General features: G+C 33.9%; 1 protein-coding gene across 2 annotated transcripts in view; it reads left to right on the top strand.

The window, feature by feature from the left end:
- The window catches only part of Ugcg (UDP-glucose ceramide glucosyltransferase), a 56,302-nt gene that overhangs the window by 18,453 nt on the left and 18,216 nt on the right, over window positions 1-19,633 (top strand). Inside the window, exons 2-9 of one of the 2 annotated variants that reach the window (XM_015492201.2) lie at window positions 1,051-1,192; window positions 8,312-8,414; window positions 9,432-9,533; window positions 11,049-11,161; window positions 13,486-13,664; window positions 14,620-14,706; window positions 15,396-15,585; window positions 16,059-18,567. In XM_015492201.2, the coding sequence (XP_015347687.1) occupies window positions 1,051-1,192; window positions 8,312-8,414; window positions 9,432-9,533; window positions 11,049-11,161; window positions 13,486-13,664; window positions 14,620-14,706; window positions 15,396-15,585; window positions 16,059-16,229 (1,087 nt within the window). In that variant the 3' untranslated portion in view covers window positions 16,230-18,567. Of the gene's footprint in view, window positions 1-1,050; window positions 1,193-8,311; window positions 8,415-9,431; window positions 9,534-11,048; window positions 11,162-13,485; window positions 13,665-14,619; window positions 14,707-15,395; window positions 15,586-16,058; window positions 18,568-19,633 lie in introns of those variants that run through there. The other variant, XR_001504187.2, reaches the window with a different exon arrangement.

The raw sequence follows: 19,633 nt of genomic DNA, 5'->3' as shown, positions 1-19,633 counted from the left end.
GGGGGGGGGGGGGGTTGTTTTGTTTTGTTTTACTAATCTTCTCAAAGGTCTTATTGTTTTTCACAATTCTGTCAGGACTGCCATCTGGTTGGCAGCAATTATAAGATGCCATTAATTTTAGACACAGTAAAATGTGGGAAAATGTGTCTGAGAATATCTTGCAGGGGACCCATGATTGTTCTAGCATCTAGTTACTGTTAACACTTGGAGACTTCCTTTTGAGAAGTACTTGCAATGTACTTATGAGAAGCAGAGAGGAAGTCTTTAGTGTTCTGCTTTAGAAACCTCACCACTCTGTCTCATGTGGCATCTTTTGTTTCGACAGCCCGAGGTACAGTGAAACACTGATTGGCAGGGATTTTTTTTCAGCAAGGGCCCTGTGCTGAAGCACCACTAGTGAGAACCTTGGCCAACTTGACACTGGCATATCTTCCAGTGTTGTTAACAGACATTTTTCTCATTGAGAATTTTTCTCCTATTTTCAACTTCCCTTATTCTACTCCTGCCATTCTGAGCTTATTAGTATCAAAAGTCATTATCCCATTTTCTTCTTCCCCTTAAGATGTTTGACGTTCCTTTCAGTTATATATTATCTGGACTGTTCATAATTTTCTCAAAACTTTTCTTGTTTTGTTTCATATTTTTCTGGCATAGATAATGAATTTTATTTTACCTATAGTTCTTTGCCCACCTTGATGGCAGTTCAAGAGGAAGAGCAATAATGTGTGGGCTATCACTGTCACTCACTTCTTCGCCATGCCATTCCTCTATGCCCAGCATAATTCTTAGGCACCGAGAACACAATAATAAACCAAGAGTCGTCTGAGTTCTTCATTGGAACATTTGTTCAGCTTAGTTCTGTTTTTCCTAAACCAAAAGCTTAATTGGTTCTACTTTCTTCATTTTCAGGTCTTCTTTTTTAGAAAGATGTCAGCTTTTAAAAATCTCATTTTAGGATTTAGTAATTTATTGATAGCTTGCTATGTGCTTTATTTTGATTTGACACTAATATATTCTCTAGAAATAAATTATGTGTCATTTGCTTTACAGCCGATTACACCTCAATAAGAAGGCAACAGACAAACAGCCATATAGCAAGCTTCCAGGTGTCTCTCTTCTGAAACCACTGAAAGGGGTAGATCCTAACCTCATCAACAACTTGGAAACATTCTTTGAATTGGATTATCCCAAAGTAAGTACAACATTGTACTCACTAGAAATGGGCTGGACCATGTGTTTATTCTTCTCTCATAAACACTTAGGAATTTTCACACTGCATACAGTGAAAGATTTGAAAATTCACCGTGATGTTGGACTCATAACATTTAAGCTTCATTAGTAGTTGTCACAGGACAGCGGTAGGGATGACCAAGGGGTGTAAATTCCTTGTCTTAAGCACCTATATGTCCATCTAAAGTAGTGAGCCTCCTGGAACTTAAGACATGGTCAGGTGCTGGTGGTATGAGTATAAAAATCTTGTTCCAGCTGGGCATGGTGGCAGACACCTGTTATCCCCAGCTTGGGAGGTTGAGACAGGAGGATCTCAAGTTCAAAGCCAGCCTCAGCAATGGCAAGGCGCTAAGCAACTCAGTGAGACCCTGTCTCTAAATAAAATACAAAATAGGGCTGGGGATGTGGCTCAGTGGCCGAGTGCCCCTTGGTTTAAATCACTGGTACCTCCCACCTCCCCCCCCCCAAAAAAAAAATTCTTGTTCCGTGAGATTCATATGAAAACAGAAGGAAGAGGAGGATGTGAGTGAGAAACAGGGTGTAGTGGTCTGAAATGGAATGAAGACAGCTAGGACTAACATGAATCCCCTTGAGAAACTGGCTTTGAGCCTAGAAGGGGTTATGATTAGTGGCAAGCAGAGGTCTCATCTTACCTAATTTTTAATTTCTTTATTCTGATTTTTAATGCTTAATTGTATTGCTCATACCACTTACCTATATATTCTGCATCTACAACTCAGTGTGTCCCTTCATTGGAGAACTTCCAGTTTTCTTAAGATAGATCTGTATTATTTTTATAGATTCCTTTTAGTATTCACTTTGAGTTTTTTGGGAAAACTTAATACATGTTGAATTTTCATATTTAGCTTTACTGAAAGTTTATAAATTGCCTATTTGAGCTAAGTGAAATAAGCCAATCACAAAAATACCAAAGGCAGAAGGTTCTCTTTCATATGCAGATGTTAACATACAATAAGTGGAGGAAGAATAGAAGTTCATTGAATTAGACAAAGGGAAATGAAGGGAAGAGAAGGGGGATGGGAATAAGAAAGACAGTAGAATGAATGGGACATAACTTTCCTATGTTCTTATGTGAATAATGACCATTGAAACTCCACATAATGTAAACCACAAGAATGGGAAGTTATACTCCATGTGTGTGTGATATGTCAAAATATATTCTACTGTCATGTATAACTAAAAAGAACAAATAAAAACAATCAATTAATAGCCTATTTGAGACACTGCTTTTCAAAGGGTGTAGATTACTTGTAAGAACAAAGTGTCTTTAAATTTTTACATGCTTGATTTTCAGTACAGCTTAATTTTCCCTTTGTCAGTACTCACTTGCCTCGATTTTTTACCATTTCCTCAGTTGTGTGGTTTTTTTTAGTTATTTTTCTACTTGGAGGCTCTTCCCTGCTGTTTCTTTAGTACTCTATAATCTGCACTATCAGGTGATGATGAACATACCACACTTCTCAGGGGGATCAGTGTTCATGCTCTTTCTTTTAGCCCTTATTTTTCTTGGTGTAGCACCAATGAAAAGAATAACAAAGACACAGCTATGGTAGCCTTAATATAGTTCTTAGTAAGTATGGGGACATGAGTATCATTCAGGTTTTTTAGTGTTATTTTTATATTATCACTTTGTGAGTTTTAGATTTATGTATTGAGAACTAATTAAAGCAAAATTTTCTTCTGGCCTATTATGTGTTTATATTTTAAAAATTTAGAGATTTGAATTATATGTATATATTATATAGTCAAATAAATATGTCATTTTCAAAAAATAAGATAATTATGTTTCCCCCTTTAACTAGAGATGCAAATTGGAAAGTGATAGAAATAAGGTTAATTATAAATTACAATTTGGAAAGAATGATAGAAATAAGATTAATTATAAAGTAACTTTCACAAGAAGAAAAATGGAAGTTTTCAAGACCCACATTATATAAGTAAATGCAAAGGAAAATTTATTTTTATGAATGAAATATTTTCATTCATTATGAATAAGTATTAGGGCAAAGCTTAGAATTACAAATTATATACCTTTATTGATGTGGAATGTGATCTCATATTTTACTTTCTTAACCATCATCTTATCCTTTCCCCATTCAATCACCCCACCCTCCTCCACATTCAGTCACTCTTTTTTTTCCATGCATTGCAATTGTTTAATTGATGCATAATTATACGTAATAGTGGGATATGTTGTGACATAATGTTTTCATTCTTTTCTTGCTTTACTTCCTAGAAATTGTTCGTTTTTGAAAAAGGTTTTGACCAAATATAGTACTACCTTGCCTTCACATGGCAAAAGCTCTTTCCCAACCATTACATATGATACAGTCCTGTAAGCAAATGATAATATTATTTGACAGATTAGCAAACCAAGGTACAGAGAGGATAAGTGGTTTGCTCCAATTCACTGAATCATAAAATGCCCAGAATAAATACTAAGTTTGTTAAATTACTGTAGTTGTCTCTCTGCAGTTCACTTAATAACTAAGACCATGTTCAAGTGTAAATAAATGAGTTTGAATTCTAGAATTCTAGTGACCTTTCAATTCCAGGCTTTAAAAACAAGATTATGTTTTGTGCAAAATCACCTCTGATCTATACATGAAATGCTGCCTCAACCAACATTGATTTGACTGCTTTGCTTCAATCACTTTTAAGCCTTGGTTATTTAATTTTTATGTTGCAGCCTTTCTGAGGTGATAAGTCATGGGATTTAAATAGTTGAGGAAGTTTGTGCAGCCTTTAGTTATAGAACGTGTTCTTAAAAATAACCCTGGGAACATATGTTCCATTAATTATGAACACTTGGGGTGAATCTGTAATTGATTTCTTCTGAATGAAATTTTTAAAAAGTGATATAATTCAGGATTATTTCAAGCTCCAGTTTCACTTAGGTCTTTTACCATTTGCAGTATATCATTGAGGTATTTGAGTTAGTTGAAGAGAAAGCTATTTTAGTGCTCTTTATGAAATGAGAACCAGCATATGCAGAAGATTATTCCTATTCTAAGGCAAACAAGTTTATTTTATAATTATAAAAGCTGTGTAAATAGAATATTTGGAAACCAGAGGAAAAGTGCAAAGTGCATGTGAATTAGGTACTACTGTGCTTGGTCACGCGTTTTACTTGTTCTGTCTGTAATGAAACATTTGCAGTAATAAATTAGACCACTGAAATCACAATTCTGAGTGTGAACTGATGCAATGTTTGTGTCACCAGAGGCAAGTAATCACAAAATAAACAGTCACATGACCGCCAGGCCCAGCACACTTTAGTGTTTGCTTTTTGTTGAGTGTGAAGGTCATTTTACAAAAGTATGGAAATATCTTCCTTCTGGACATAAGTTTTTCTTCTGCTATTTGATTTGGAACATCATGGGCCATTTTGGGGAAAAAGGGTAGAACATATGTTGAAGTTTTAATTTTTTATTTAATTTTGGGCATTTGCAAGAATATTTATTAGTGGTACTTGTTCTGAATTTCTAGTAAGATTATACTAATTGCCCTGAAAGATTTCTGTGCTTGAAATGTCTTATAAATTCACCTTCATGTTGATGCATATTCTTTAGGAGAAGACACAAGAATGAAAAAAAAAAATGATACAATTCATTTTCTGCAAAATTGAATGCTCATTTGGCATCAGCATAGGAGAGGTTTGGGGGAGATCCAGCAGTAGCAGAAGGATTCAGCATTATGCATCTAAAGTGGCTTGCTAGCTTCACTTCAGCCATGTAAACACTTTTAAAATTAATGGTCAGTTTTTAACAATATAGCTATGGTAATTGGACTTTTTTTCTTTTCTCTCTCTTTTGCAAATGTAGAATTGGTTTAAAATGTTACAAGTTCAGAGCTATGTTTTAGATTCCTCATTGTCGGTGGTGCAGTTATCCTTATGAGGAATATTTTTCTAATGCAGTAGTCATCTAACAAAGAATTAAAAGACTTTAAAATAGAGGCTGGGGTTATGTCTTAATGGTAGAGCACTTGCCTCCCACATGAGAGACCCTGGGTTCGATCCTCAGCACCACATAAAAATAAATAAACAAAATAAAGATATTGTGTCCACGTATAACTAAAAAAAATTTAAAAAAGACTTAAAAATAGGATCAATTGAAAGCTCAAGTACAAGTGTTGTTAATACATGTAGTAAAATGAAGTCTGAAAGATGAAGAATTTATCGAATGAATTTGAAAAACTGTATCAACAATCTGTTTTTTGAGACTAGATAACAAATATTCAACCTTACCTGTCAAAACTTTGAATTTGGAGCAGTTTTCTTATAAAACATCTTCTTTCTGGCATCTTTCTTTTGCTTAGAAGTTACCCCAGACAAATGTTTTAACAAATATATTCACCACTGACTCTGTGCCAGTAAATGTTCTAGGCATTTGGGGTTAAAGTACCTTCTGTCATAGGATCCATATTCTATTGTAACCCAAATACTACAAAATTGTAAATATGATGTGAGAAGTAGTTATTTGTAAATAATAACTTAAACCATTTCAAGGTATTTCTACTTGATAATTCAATATAATTGATCCATGCATGAAAACATTTTTTAGGACCGGAGGTGTAGCTCAGTGGTGGAACATATGGTTAACCTGCACAAGGTCCTGGATTTAATCCCCAGCACTGGAAAAAAAACAAAAAACAAACAAAAAAACACAAAACTTCTATTTTAAAGAGATATTTTATCCTGTTCATTACAGTAAAACATTTACTTTTCTAATGTCTACAAGACTGAATCAATGGAATTTTTAAAATATTTGTACATTTAAATCTGTTACTTATGCAGCTTAATATATTCATAAATGCAAAAAAGTCATCATTATTGCAATTTTATATATTCAGTTCTTAAACATTAAAAGACTGGATGTTCTTGCTTGTGGATTTTTTTTATGCCTATCTTGTTCTCAGCCTTTTAGTCATTTCACTGTTTTTAAAGAAAACGGGGAAATTACTTTGTTTGGCTATTTGCATAGCAATCTTACTAAAGACTTAATGGAAACTAACCTTATGCCTCGTTTGGAGTTTTAAGTCTAGAGTTCATGTATTCAAACAGTATCTATTTAAAGTAGAATTTACTCTCTTAGATCCCTTGCAGATGTATAAAGTAAATGTTTTCTTGAAACACCTTAAAAGTGTTTTTTAATAGACACTGTTTTTTAACATATATATTTATACCTAATCCTTTAGAGCGTGTAAAAATACTTGAAAGTTATTTTTGTATGAGCTAAAAAGCCTCTCACCAATTTAATATCTTGTGTCAGTTACAGTGTAGTTGGAATGATTTAACTATTTTAATACAGAGATTTCTAGTAAATCAAATAAACTGAAGACAAAGGGGTGGTTTTCATAGCTGAAAAGCAAAGAGTCCTCATTAAAATTTGATACTTTAGGAAACACTTGGAATGCTTCCTCCAATTGGGTGTCATTTTTAATATCAGAAACATATATACAAAAGCTATGTGTCTTAAAGAGTCTGCACATTTTTTGGATAATGTGATATTGAGTTTCATTTGCACTCTGGCTAATCGGAAGGTATTTGTTTATATTTTGGAATTAAGCCTAAGAGGTGTCATCAATAAAAATTTAAATCTTTAAACCTTACATCTAAATACAGTTCAGCTGTACGTCCCTTAAAAAAAAAAAAAAAAAAAGCTAAATCTTCTTCACTGACCTTAGTCCTGGTCTTTCTGGGCTTAAGCCCCACAGTGCTGAAGATTGAACCCATGACATTGTGCTTATAGGGAAGCACTCAGGCGGAGCCACATCCTGAGCCCTGCAAATTTCTTTATTGCCAACCTTTGGTGAAATAAGGTGTATTTGGCAAGTGGTGATTAATTATTATGCTCAACAGTACTGTGAACATTTCATTTGCACTTTTTACTTGTGTATGCTTATCGATAGACTTAAATAAAATAGTCTTTCCTGTTATCCAAGTTAGTTCCTGTGTATTAGACACTTAAAATATTATGTCTGTAGCTCTTTTTGTTTTTTAGAACACACAGCTTTGTAATTTTTTCACGGACATAATTAGCTTCCTTTCTGTGCTTAAAAATGTTCAACCAGTTTTAGAAAGAGAATCTGGTAGGAAATTTGTCGTTGAGTCAGCATGAATTTATCACCACTTATGGTAATATTATACTTAGAATATATATCCCACAAAATAAACATCTTTATATGTGAGAGCAAGCACTTTTAACATTTAGTAGTTTACTAACTGGTAACTGAGAATTTCAGCTCAAGACGTTGTGAACCTGGGTACGCATCAGAATCACCCCCAGAGCTTCTGATTCAGAAGTCTAAGAATAGGACCCAATCCTCTTTTTTAAAATAAATGTCCTAGGGTAATTTTGACACAGCCATTCAAGTGTGAAGAAACGACTTTCTGACTAAACGTAGCACTGAGCAAAATGAAATCCTGAGTATTTTCATAGTTATAAAGCTGGCAAAGCATGATTTTCATGATAGTAAATGTTCAATCAAATAAAACTATATTTTATTTCAAAAAAATTATATAATAAAAAAGATCTCATCTCATTTTGTCCTTTAAGTGTATCATAATGGGCTTTTACTTGTAATTTATAGCACCTTTATGAAATAATATTGAGTTTCAAGACAAAGCTTCCAGAGGATAGAGGATGTGTTTATATTGCTTCCTTTCAATGTTGCTTTTTATTCTGCTGGTGCCCTGTGAGCATTTAGCCTTCAGTGACGAAGGCCCTGGAAAAGCTCCAGATCCAGTTTACCCACTAGAGCCTGCCTGTCTGGGAATGGGCAAGACCTCAACCTTGGGCACTGCCAGCCTCTGCCCGATTCCTTCAGCTTGCAAACAGATACTTTAGGAAGTATCTTGTCTTGGATGATCCCTGTCTTAGATGATCTTCCCTCCATTTAAGCAACACTCGTTCCCGTCAGTGTTTGCAAATACTCTATTCACTTGTAAACTTTGTATATATGATTGTTTTTCTTATGCTTTTGATCATTTGTAAATGCTATCAAAAACTGCTTATTTTTGAAGAGGTTAATTTATATAAACATCTTCTTTGACTAGTATGAAGTACTCCTTTGTGTACAAGATCATGATGATCCAGCCATTGACGTATGTAAGAAGCTACTTGGAAAATATCCAAATGTTGATGCTAGATTATTTATAGGTAAGCAACAAATTAATTCTACACCAACCATTTTGTTTTGTTAATATTCTTAGTCTTTTCTGCATTAAACTATAGATTATGTATTTGCCACCCAGTGATGTTATTAGCATGTTTGCTCTAAGCATGTGTTTTGAGGAGTGAAAGATGTTTACATTCTTTTGAGAAAAGTTATCAAAACAAAGGATTTTGTTTTTTTTCCCCAAAACCTGTGATTTACAAAACATACCAAAAAAAAAAAAATGACATTTTACTTACCAGACACTTGAATGTGTAACCCTTTCTGGGTATCATTGACTATAATTGGAAGTAAGCAAAACAAATCATTTTTATTATATTGCAAAATGAATATTTTTGCAAAAGCCTATAGGCTTATTCTTGAGGCTAGTAGAAGTATATTTACCATTAAATTTTTTTTTTATTTTTAAACATAGGTCTGATTCCATTCTATTTCACTGTTTCATCCTAATGGTCAATTTCTCTATGCTGTTTTAATAGCTTCAAAATGAGTCTTAAAGCTTTTGTTTCTTATTATCACTTTTTTAAATTGACAGAAATTTATATTCATTTATGGTGTATAATATGATGTTTTGAAGTATGTATACTTTGGGGAATGGCTAGATCAAACTAATCAGCCTATGCACTACTTCACATTCTTGTTTATTTGTGGTGAGAAATCTACTCCTGGTAATTTTCCAATATTCAACACTTTGTTATTATAACCATAATTATCATGTTGAACAGTTGCTACTAAATATTGATTCATATTATTAATGTAATAATTTAAGAACTAAACTAAAAAAGTGAATCTTCAAAGCTAAGTGATATAATTTTCCTTTTGAAAATGAAACATTTCTTTTAGATATTATGAGTAATAGAAAATGTAAAAAATGTAGAAGTATGTTTGCTTAAATTATTAAATATGAAAATACTTTTAACTTCTCTCTACCATCTTTCTTTATAATAAAAATATTTTCAGTATTATAAATTTTTTTTACTGTTGTACCTTTACATTCTTAGGTGGCAAAAAGGTTGGCATTAATCCTAAAATTAATAATTTAATGCCAGGATATGAAGTTGCAAAGTATGATCTTATATGGATTTGTGATAGTGGAATAAGAGGTGAGGTTTTCTTATTTATTTTATAAAACTATTCATTTAATGATTAAAAAAAAATCCAAAACTAAATTGATCAATCCTTTTTGTTTGCCTAATAATTTATTTCATTATTATCTCATGATAGTATGTTCAGTTATACTTACTAAGATTTTGATTTTTTTCTTATCCTAACCCAGAATATTATACACATTAAAGTGTTTTCATTTTGAAGAGAAAATTCCAACCATTAAAAAAAGTGGTTACAGTTCATTATACAATCAACGAACTTTCTCGTGTGTAGTTCTCGTTTGTGTGAGGCATATCTTCTGCTTCGATCTGTCGTCTTTGCATAACACGCTATCTCACACAAAGGGACAGAAATCCACTAAGTGCATGTTGTACTAGAATACACTTATTAGGGTTTGTCCATGTGTTCTTAGATGATTTTAGTAAGAAGCCTTTTATATACTGAAATTATAATTTGCACTTTTAAACACTCATACTTACATTAATTTTACAATATTTTGCCATATTCTAATTACCTTATGTTTCTCAACCTCAACACTATTGACATTTTAGGCCTAGTAATTTTTTGTTGTGGGGTCTGTCCTGTGGGATCTTTTATCAGCATACCTGGCCTGAACCCACTAAATGCTCCCTGAACCCACTTCTCAGCTGGAAGAACCCAAAATGTCTCCAGACATTGTCAAGAATCCCCTGTGGTGAAGAATTGCTCCTGGTAGAGAACACTGACCTAGAATAGGAATGTTTAAGGTCCAAACACAATTTTGTTATATACAGTATGTTTAGTTCTGAAACACTAGAAGGAAACATTTAAGGTCATGAAAAATTAGATGTTTGCTATTTGAAAATAGGGCAAAGACTTACATTTTTTATTAACTTAAATGCAAATTTGAAAATTAACACATGCGATACTCCTACAAATTTCAGGATCATTACAAACCTGTCAACACCTGGTCTAGTCTTATGTTCATTCTGTCAACTTCTTCCACTCATTCTTCACATTTGCCATCTTATGTTATTAACTCATATTTTTGTTGTGCCTTTCAAAGTACAAATCTTGGTTAAATATACTCTTACTCCATTCCCATTAGCAGTTCTAAGGGATCAGGTACAAATAACACTGAGAAAGGTGAGGTCCCACTTCTTATGGGTTGGAGAGTAGAGACAAGAACTACAGTCCTTTGACCTCCTCCAGAATCTTTTCCATAGAACACATTGCCTTTATTCTTTTTGGAGTGGGGGAATATTTGCAAAGTATTCCTAGAGTGTGATATGTATTAGATATATACTGGACTGAATATGTATAGAGGAAATTATGATAAAGTATGCCTTTTCAAAATTTTGTGTCGTGCTCTTAGAAAAGTGATTGATTAATCTTATTAAATCCAAATGTTTAAGTTTTAATTTAATAACAATTCATAAGAGTTATTTTACGTTAATGAGCATTTTACTAAAAAGTAACTTTTTCTCTCCCTTCTCCTCATCTTTATTTATTTATTTATTTTTTAATTTTAGTAATTCCAGACACACTAACTGACATGGTTAATCAAATGACAGAAAAAGTAGGCTTGGTTCATGGGCTGCCTTATGTAGCTGACAGACAGGGCTTTGCCGCCACGTTAGAACAGGTAAGTATGGTGATTATAAATAATATTGGTTATCAGATCACTAGTCTCCTAGAAGCTTGAGATTGTTCTGAGAGTTAGAATTGGCTACCTGAAGTTTCATCTACTTGGGAACCTGCTGAGAACTAGAATCCTCAAGGTGAGAGTAGCTGTTTCTTTAGTGAGGACATCTCTGGCCCTTAGGGTTACTTCCTGCTGGACTGACCATACCCTGGCACCAGGAGCTGTGCCTGGGAAATGCCCTGTGTTCCTTCTGCCAGCTGAACACAGTATGTTCTTCTTATGATCCTCACCTAGTTCCACAAGTTGTTCTAGACTATTGATTTACATAAAAGAATCTTCTTTCAAAGATTCAAACTGAAAAATCCTTTTTTACATATCATGAAGTATTTCATATATACAAAAAAGGTGTTTATACAAGTCCTTATACAACCCATTTGATTTCCCCTATTTTGCTTCAACTTTTTGTTTGCATTTGGTACGGGGGATCACACCCAGGGCCTTGTGTGCTAGGCAAGTACTCTACCACTGAGCTAAATTCCCAGGCCCTTTTCTTCAACTTAAAAAAGAAATATTAACTTGTGTCTAGGCAACTGTAAACTATAGAAAAGTTGAAGTAGTAAACAAACAATTACAACAAACAGTTTATCACTCTACTAATTAGAGGAAATATTTTTCAAAATTAAAGTTTTCATTTTAACATTTTAGTACTTTGAATTCTAATTTTTTTCTATGTGCCTTTTAAACAACAAAGTTGGTAGTATTTTAAAAGTAATTTTCATTTTATTTGTCACTTTATAGGCCTTTTCCATCTGAATAACTTAATTATCTTTTATAAAGGTAATTTTATTACCTGTAGCATAGTCTATCCTATGTAAATTCCTCTACCAATAAACATTTAGGAAGAAAAACTTATCTTCATGTTATACAGAAGGATACATGGTTTCAGTCTTTAAATATATCTGCATTTATAGTCTTTGAATTGCAGTGTTATGATAGCTGCAGATCTGAAGGGGTAAAGGTACATTGTCAGAACTTGCATTTGACCTTTGGCAACTTGAACCATGATCTTTTTCTTAATATTGCCTATGAATGTTTCTCCTACTGCAAGAGGTTGTTAGTTTTAAAAGAGAAACTCTGTGTGTAGCTGTGTTAAATTAAAATACTGTATATTCTTTTATGCCATATTGTACTTTCGTTTATATCCAAGTTGATGTATATGTCAGTGATAAACATTTCCCAGAACACATCTATACTCTATGTAGGTTTAATCCATAAAAGTCACTCTGCCATAGTTAGAATAAGTGAAGATCAGTCAGAGAAGTCCTTCTGGACTCTAAAAGAAATCTTCAACCCAGTCCCAAGTTCCACTTAGCCCTAAAACCTCACTGCTTAAAGGATTAAGATGTGTGCCTCTGGTTTCAGAAGTTAGGTTTGATTCAGTCTAATACCATGGCTTCAGTATACTCTGGGCTTAAGAGTGTGTACCAAGAAAGCCTATGTAGAGAACGGGCAGTAAGATGTAGAAGACAGAATGTTAGTATCCACCTTAGTGAAAAGTACAGTGAAAAGCAAAATTGTAGAAATTGGGAAGAATCTCATTGATTCAGGACAGAAAGTAGCTAGCAATGAACGGTTGCCAGAAAAGGAATTAAGAAGTAGGACTGTCCTGAAGGTTGATAAAACTATAGATAATGTGTGTATATACATGCAGACTTGTATATACTGGTGTTACCTACTGCTGGACTGACCATATCCTGGCACCAGGAGACTTGCATGTATATACACACATGCACCTGTACCTGTATGCATGCAACTATAGATGACGTGTGAACACATAGAATTCTGTATGTATATACCCACACATACCTGTACATGTGTGCATGGAAATATATGTATATATAGATACACTGATCAAATAAAACAAGAAGATGTGTAGGTTTTTTTAAACATCCTAAAAACATGATACATTAAGTAACTATTAATACTTATATGCCAGTTAATGACATTGTACCTGTTTGATTTAATATCCAGATTAAGTTTTATTTGGATAAATTTTTGAGTCTCAGTTTTAGAAGGCAGTATTTAAGATATGCTTTTCCCTCTAGAAGTAAAGATTTCTTTGTAGTAGTGGTAACAAAACTAATCAACTGAATAAAATACTTATCATCTACTAAATGTAAATACTCATATCCTGCTTTTTATTCAGGTAGTTTAAGATTAATAGGATATTCACTTAATCAGAGAAAATCATTAGGAAAAAGTTTTTGAACACCATATTTTTGAAGTCAAGTTCTAATCTTATATATTTGTGTGTTTCTGGACAGGTGTATTTTGGAACTTCACATCCAAGGTCCTATATCTCTGCCAATGTAACTGGTTTCAAATGTGTGACAGGCATGTCTTGTTTAATGAGAAAGGATGTGTTAGATCAAGCAGGAGGACTTATAGCTTTTGCTCAGTACATTGCTGAAGATTACTTTATGGCCAAAGCAATAGCTGACCGGTAAGAAAGCTAAATTAAGCTGTACTACTTTTAGTACCTAACTTTTGTTGGTTTACTGTTTCTGTTCAAATCATGGATTAGAGCTATTTTATCTTTTGTCATTGAGTATAAAATATATTAATAATTTTGGCAAAGCAATCTATATTAGTTATTCATAGATATGTACTAATGAAGCCAAATACATGTTCTGATTTCTCTATTTTCAAATTAGTACAGTTGAAGTGGTGAACAGGAAGCTTCTCTGTGATTGTGCATTTTCACTAGTATAGATAGGAATTTCAATTAAATTTCTTTCAAAAGAATTTAAGCTATTAGTGTAATCATAAGCCATTAGGCTTAAAGTATCAGTTCAGCATTTGAAATTTCTTAGCAGATTGTTTGATGATTTGCTAAGAAGCCTCTAAAGGTTCATATGATTGACTTAGCATTTCTGTATCACAAAAGGCTTGTTTGTTTAAAGGACATCACTGCTTTGCATGATAGTTTATTTAAAATGTGGTTTTTAAAATTGAAGTGTTTTTTAAAAATTCTCTCACAATGGTGTTCATGTGGTTCAAAGTCTCCTAATGTCTCCCATGAGATATATAATGCCACATTTTGTTTATATTTCTTCTTGAATACAGACATGCCTTTTTGGGGAAGGCAGGAAGTAGTGGTCAGGGACTAAACTATCAAATACAGAGCCTTCTCCATTAAGTACTTTCCAAATGACTGCCCTTTATGTTATCTTAAACTGTGAAATAAGAGGGCTATAGTTTCTTCTAGTTTGTAGATGGTGCTCTCTTGGGCCGACGTAATTGCTCAAACATCCGTGAGTAGTGTGCTAATCCTGAGGGCTGGGCTCGCCCTGAATGCCAGCAGTTGCTCACTCTTATGGTGATTAATGAATGCATACCCAGTCAAGCTTGCATGTGTTCATCATCCTGGTTCATTTTATAATTATCTTCATTTTCAGAGGTTGGAGATTTGCAATGTCCACTCAAGTTGCAATGCAAAACTCTGGTTCATATTCAATTTCTCAGTTTCAATCCAGAATGATCAGGTAAATCGACTGTCGTCTTATTATACTTTATTAAAAGAAAAGCAGAAAGTGAGAGATTTTTGTTTGCTTCCAGAAAATAGGCTTAGGTTCTTTATTAAAATAAATTGAATCTAAATATAATTTTTTTACTGTGTAACACTGAATTTTGGTGTCTGTGTGTGTGGGGGGGGGTGGTACTGGCTATTACACGTCCTCAGCCCTTTTTTATATTTTATTTAGAGTGGTTCTCTGTGAGCTCTACGTGATGCTTAGTGCATCACTAAGTTGCTGAGGCCGGCTTTGAACTTGCAGTCCTCCTGCCTCAGCCTTCCGAGCTGCTAGGATTACAGGCATGCACCACCATGCCCAGTATAACACTGAAATATTAAAAAAAGATGTTAAAACTTTGAATTTTTTTTATATGCTGATTTCTGTTGTCTAACTTTCAGTACTTTGATTAAACTTTATAATCTGTATTCATCAAAGTGTAGGCCATGCAAATGAAGTTATAGTTTTCTCTTTGATATACTAAATAAAGAGAGATTCATAAATACAACAACAAAACCAAATACCCTCCCCTCACACAAAACTTTTTAAAGAAGAAAGCTTTTATATGACAGGGTGAAAAGTTGATTATTTTGGGAAATATAATTGACTAGTTTTTGTCACTAGCCTGTTGTCTTAAGAGAAAATCCTTTTTATTTTTTTAGGTGGACCAAATTGCGAATTAACATGCTTCCTGCTACAATTATTTGTGAGCCAATTTCAGAATGCTTTGTTGCCAGTTTAATTATCGGATGGGCTGCCCACCATGTATTCAGATGGGACATTATGGTATTTTTCATGTGTCATTGCCTGGCATGGTTTATATTTGACTACATTCAACTCAGGGGTGTCCAGGTATGTGGACAAGCATGAAAAAGTTACAATTCATTTGGTAGAACTAAAATATTTCAATCTAGAAAAGGTTGAAGGAAATCTATCTAAGCGCCATTCTTCAGCTTCTCCGTGAAGGTTAATAACAGGTTTAAATATTACTTTCCTTAGTGGAATGTTTTGACGCAAAATTTAACTTGATTTGCAACTTTCCGTTGGTTATACAATTACTTTTATTAAGGTTCCAGAAAAAAAATCATGATAAGGAAATCAGTAAATATTGAAACTAAGCATATAGTGGGGTAGTAGTTATTTTAATGCTGCTTTTACTGATAATCAGCATTTTATTAAATGGTATTGCATGGCAGTTGACTTACCTAATGAAACAGATTTGATTTTATGCCATATACTTAGAAATTTCATTTTTAAAAACTGTGTCTTTAATCTGACAATGAGGAAATTAGTTTATGTATTGGTTTTTCTTTTCTAATTCCTAGGGTGGCACACTGTGTTTTTCAAAACTTGATTATGCAGTTGCTTGGTTCATCCGAGAATCCATGACAATATACATTTTTTTGTCGGCATTATGGGACCCTACTATAAGCTGGAGAACTGGTCGCTATAGGTTGCGCTGTGGAGGTACAGCAGAGGAAATCCTAGATGTATAACTATGGCTTTGTGACTGTATATAAAAGAAAAAAGAGAAGTATTATAAATTATGTTTATATAAATGCTTTTAAAGATCTACCTTCAGTAGTTTTATCACATGTATGTTTTGGTATCTGTTCTTTAATTTATTTTGCATGGCACTTGCATCTGTGAAAAAGAAAAAAAAAAAAAAACACATCTGTAGTCTTGGCCAAATGGTACTCTTTATTTTGTGGAAGTAGAGAATCAAGAGAATTGGTTCTAGGAACCTTGGTTTGTTTTTTGTTGTTTATTTTTTTAAACAAATAAATATATATAAATATATATATACACACACATATATGTATATGAATGCTCTGCAACAGACACTATGACAGTATCCTTCAGTAGAGAAAGTTTCTTCTTTGAGTCCTCTCTCTCAGCTCATGGATGAGCAGTTAGCAGCGTTGTTGAGGGTTTAGAAAGGCCATGAGCTTTCACATCTTAAGTGAATGGTGTCATGCAGTGAACCACCCATGGTGAGGTACTAACTGAGAAACTTTTTCATGCTTTATGCCTACCTCTTGTAGTTGTTGCAGAGCAAATATAAATTGTAATAAGGTAGCTAGGCCTTACAGAAACAAATGGGAAAACTTTTAAAAATAATTATAATAAAAGAGCTGGAGTCTAGTATTTATATGGAATCTGTGAGAGATTCTTTTTTTTTTTTTGGTCTCACTGCAATGAACCAAAAGGGGCTGAGTTTGTTTTTTAATTGTAGCCATGTATTGAAGGCATCTTTTTGACCAACTCTTGTTGGTTCTGTCTTGAACCATTGTTAATCACTGTGCTGTAATTAGTATAGCTGAATCTTTCTTTCCCTGCTCCTTGCTGGGCCCACCCCATCTTTCCTTAACTTTTTTTCAGGGGGGGTTGGGGGTGATTTTGTTTTAGTATGAGTGGATGTTTTGATAGTTGTCAGGAAAAATGCATTTCAGACACATTTCACACATGAGCTATTTTCTTACATAGTATGTCTTATTGTTAATAAGAATGTAATTTCATGATACAGGTATTTAATATCTTTTTTAAGTAAGTAAATATTCTAGCCATCAATAAATAAATTGCAGTAGAGTATTAATTAAGAGGGGACAGGATGAGTTTTACTCTTAAACTCAATCAGTATCAAACTAAGTCTACTGTGTGTTTTTTTTTTTTTTTTACTATGATAGTCTAGTCTTATTTAAATTGGATTTTTGTATTCCAGTTTGTATGACAAAATAGACTAGATCAGTGCTAGTTGTGAATGCATGCTGTACTTCACTCTTCTCTCCCAGTCATGCAGCTAAACTTGCTTGTCAGGTTGTTCTTAACTTGTGGTGAACTGGACTTGTTTTTGTTTAAAAATATAAGGGACAGTGCATAAGCCTTTTTATTATTATTATTATTTTGGTAGTGGTGGTTTGCTTTTCTTCAGGATTGGGTGGTATGTTGTCTATATGATGCCTACTGCAGGGCTAACACTGGCAATGTGGCAGCTTCGAATTCTAAGTTACTACAGGTTCCGTGTCAAAGCATATAAAGTAGCATATTAGCAATAACTACATATTTATAGAAACTTCACTTTACTGAGCCAACTCATTTAATTGTCTAATAACTATACACATTAAATTGCAATATATCTATAAATGTGTATATTCTACATACACATTTTATTGAAATTTTTCTCTGGGCCAAACTGCCTTTTTTTTTTTTTTTTGCCTTATGATGAGTTTGTTTGAAGGGCATTTTCTTTGCGAACAAAGGCTTGGATGCATTTTCCTTTCTTTATGTGAAATGAGTAATTTTGTTCCCTAAGGAAAGTTGCACAGTGAAAACCAGTCTAGTTGTGACCCACTACTTTATTTTTTCAATCACTCGTAGATGAGCTTTGCTTGACCATGTTTGTCATTTGTTGGTGTGTTTTATGAAGTTTGGTTGATGCCATCCTTTGCACTGCTGAAGTGAAATCTTGCTTTTACTTAGCTTTTTTGCTGATCTCAGTATGGGCAAAGTAACAACAAAACCAAAATGGCTGGACAGACTTCTTGTGTCTTGTAAATATAAAAATGACTGTTCTATAAATGTATTCTGTGTGGCAGTGGAATACTCTCTTAAAGTGAGGCTTCACATTAGCAGAGTTGATTCTTTGTTTAGCAATTTTGGAGTGCAGATAAAAATAATATAAATGTTGAAGAAAGCATCACAACAGAACTGTAGGAGTCCAAATTTAATAACTGTCTTTAAAAAAAACCCAATAAGTGTCTAGAATATACATGTTTTATTATTTAAAATCGTTGTCTTAAGTTTTTTGTTCAAAAAATAAAAATTTGAATACAATCAAATCATTCTCAAGTGTACCTTTTTGCTTACTCTTTCCTTTTATATTTTTATAAGTAATCTAACATGGTCCACTATTCACATCAGAATTACTAGAAGGATTCTGTCAAGTATTGATTTTGAAATCTTTCTTTTACTTGTGCTATAAGCAGTCCTGTAACTTAAAGTAGGACTTTTCTACATTGGTTGTATGTTAGAATCACCTGGAGAACTTCTTAAAAACTATAGATGCCTGGGCCCTGCCTGTGGAGATAGTTATTCTGGGAGGGGCCTGAACTTCTGGTTCTACTATAAGAATCACTAGGGCTGTGGTTGTGGCTCAGTGGCAAAGCACTTGCACCACATAAAAGTAAACAAAATAAAGTTATTTAAAAAAAAAAAAAATAAGAATCACTGGCACTTGATAAGAAAAACCCAGTGGTCCCTTTGGCCCCTCTCCCCTGGGCTTATAACTTCAACTCAGCCTCTTAGATCTTACCACTCCTGTGACTAGGAACGATAAATCCAAGAGACTGGGATAATGTTGCTGCTTGAGACCTAACTGGGAAATCAACTAAGCTGCACCCAAGTCCAGGGCAGGCTTTTCTGGAGCTGGTGGCATTCCCAGGCCTGTTTTACCACTAGCCCGTGAGAAACAATACTCTTCACTGGAAATCATATCTCAAATATGAAGAGAAAGAATAGACAATGTTATACCTCCCTCCAAAATCCTGTTGAAATCTAATGCCCAGTGTGAAGGTATTTCAGGGTGGGGCTTTTGTTTGGCCCTTACTGAGTCCACCTGCATCCTGACAGAACAGTCAATAAACTTACTGCCACCCAGTCTGGTTTTCAGGCACAACAGATAAAGAATCTAAAAGGGATCTGGCTGCAAACTGCTAGAGACTCCACTCCAGCACCTTGACCCAGAAAACAAGCTCATTCCTCCCAGTTTGTGTACCTCTAAAGTTTAAGAAATAAAGAAAGGTTGAGTATAGCTAGACAAAATTCCCTCACCCTTACTCTAGAGTGAAGCAGCCCAGGTGTCCATTGAGAGTTGTGGTCAAAAAGGCTCAGTAACCTGGCC

This window comes from Marmota marmota, unplaced genomic scaffold, assembly GCF_001458135.2.
Source record: "Marmota marmota marmota unplaced genomic scaffold, marMar, whole genome shotgun sequence".
In the NCBI taxonomy this organism is placed as follows: domain Eukaryota; kingdom Metazoa; phylum Chordata; class Mammalia; order Rodentia; family Sciuridae; genus Marmota; species Marmota marmota.
This window is presented reverse-complemented; position numbering and strand designations above follow the sequence as displayed.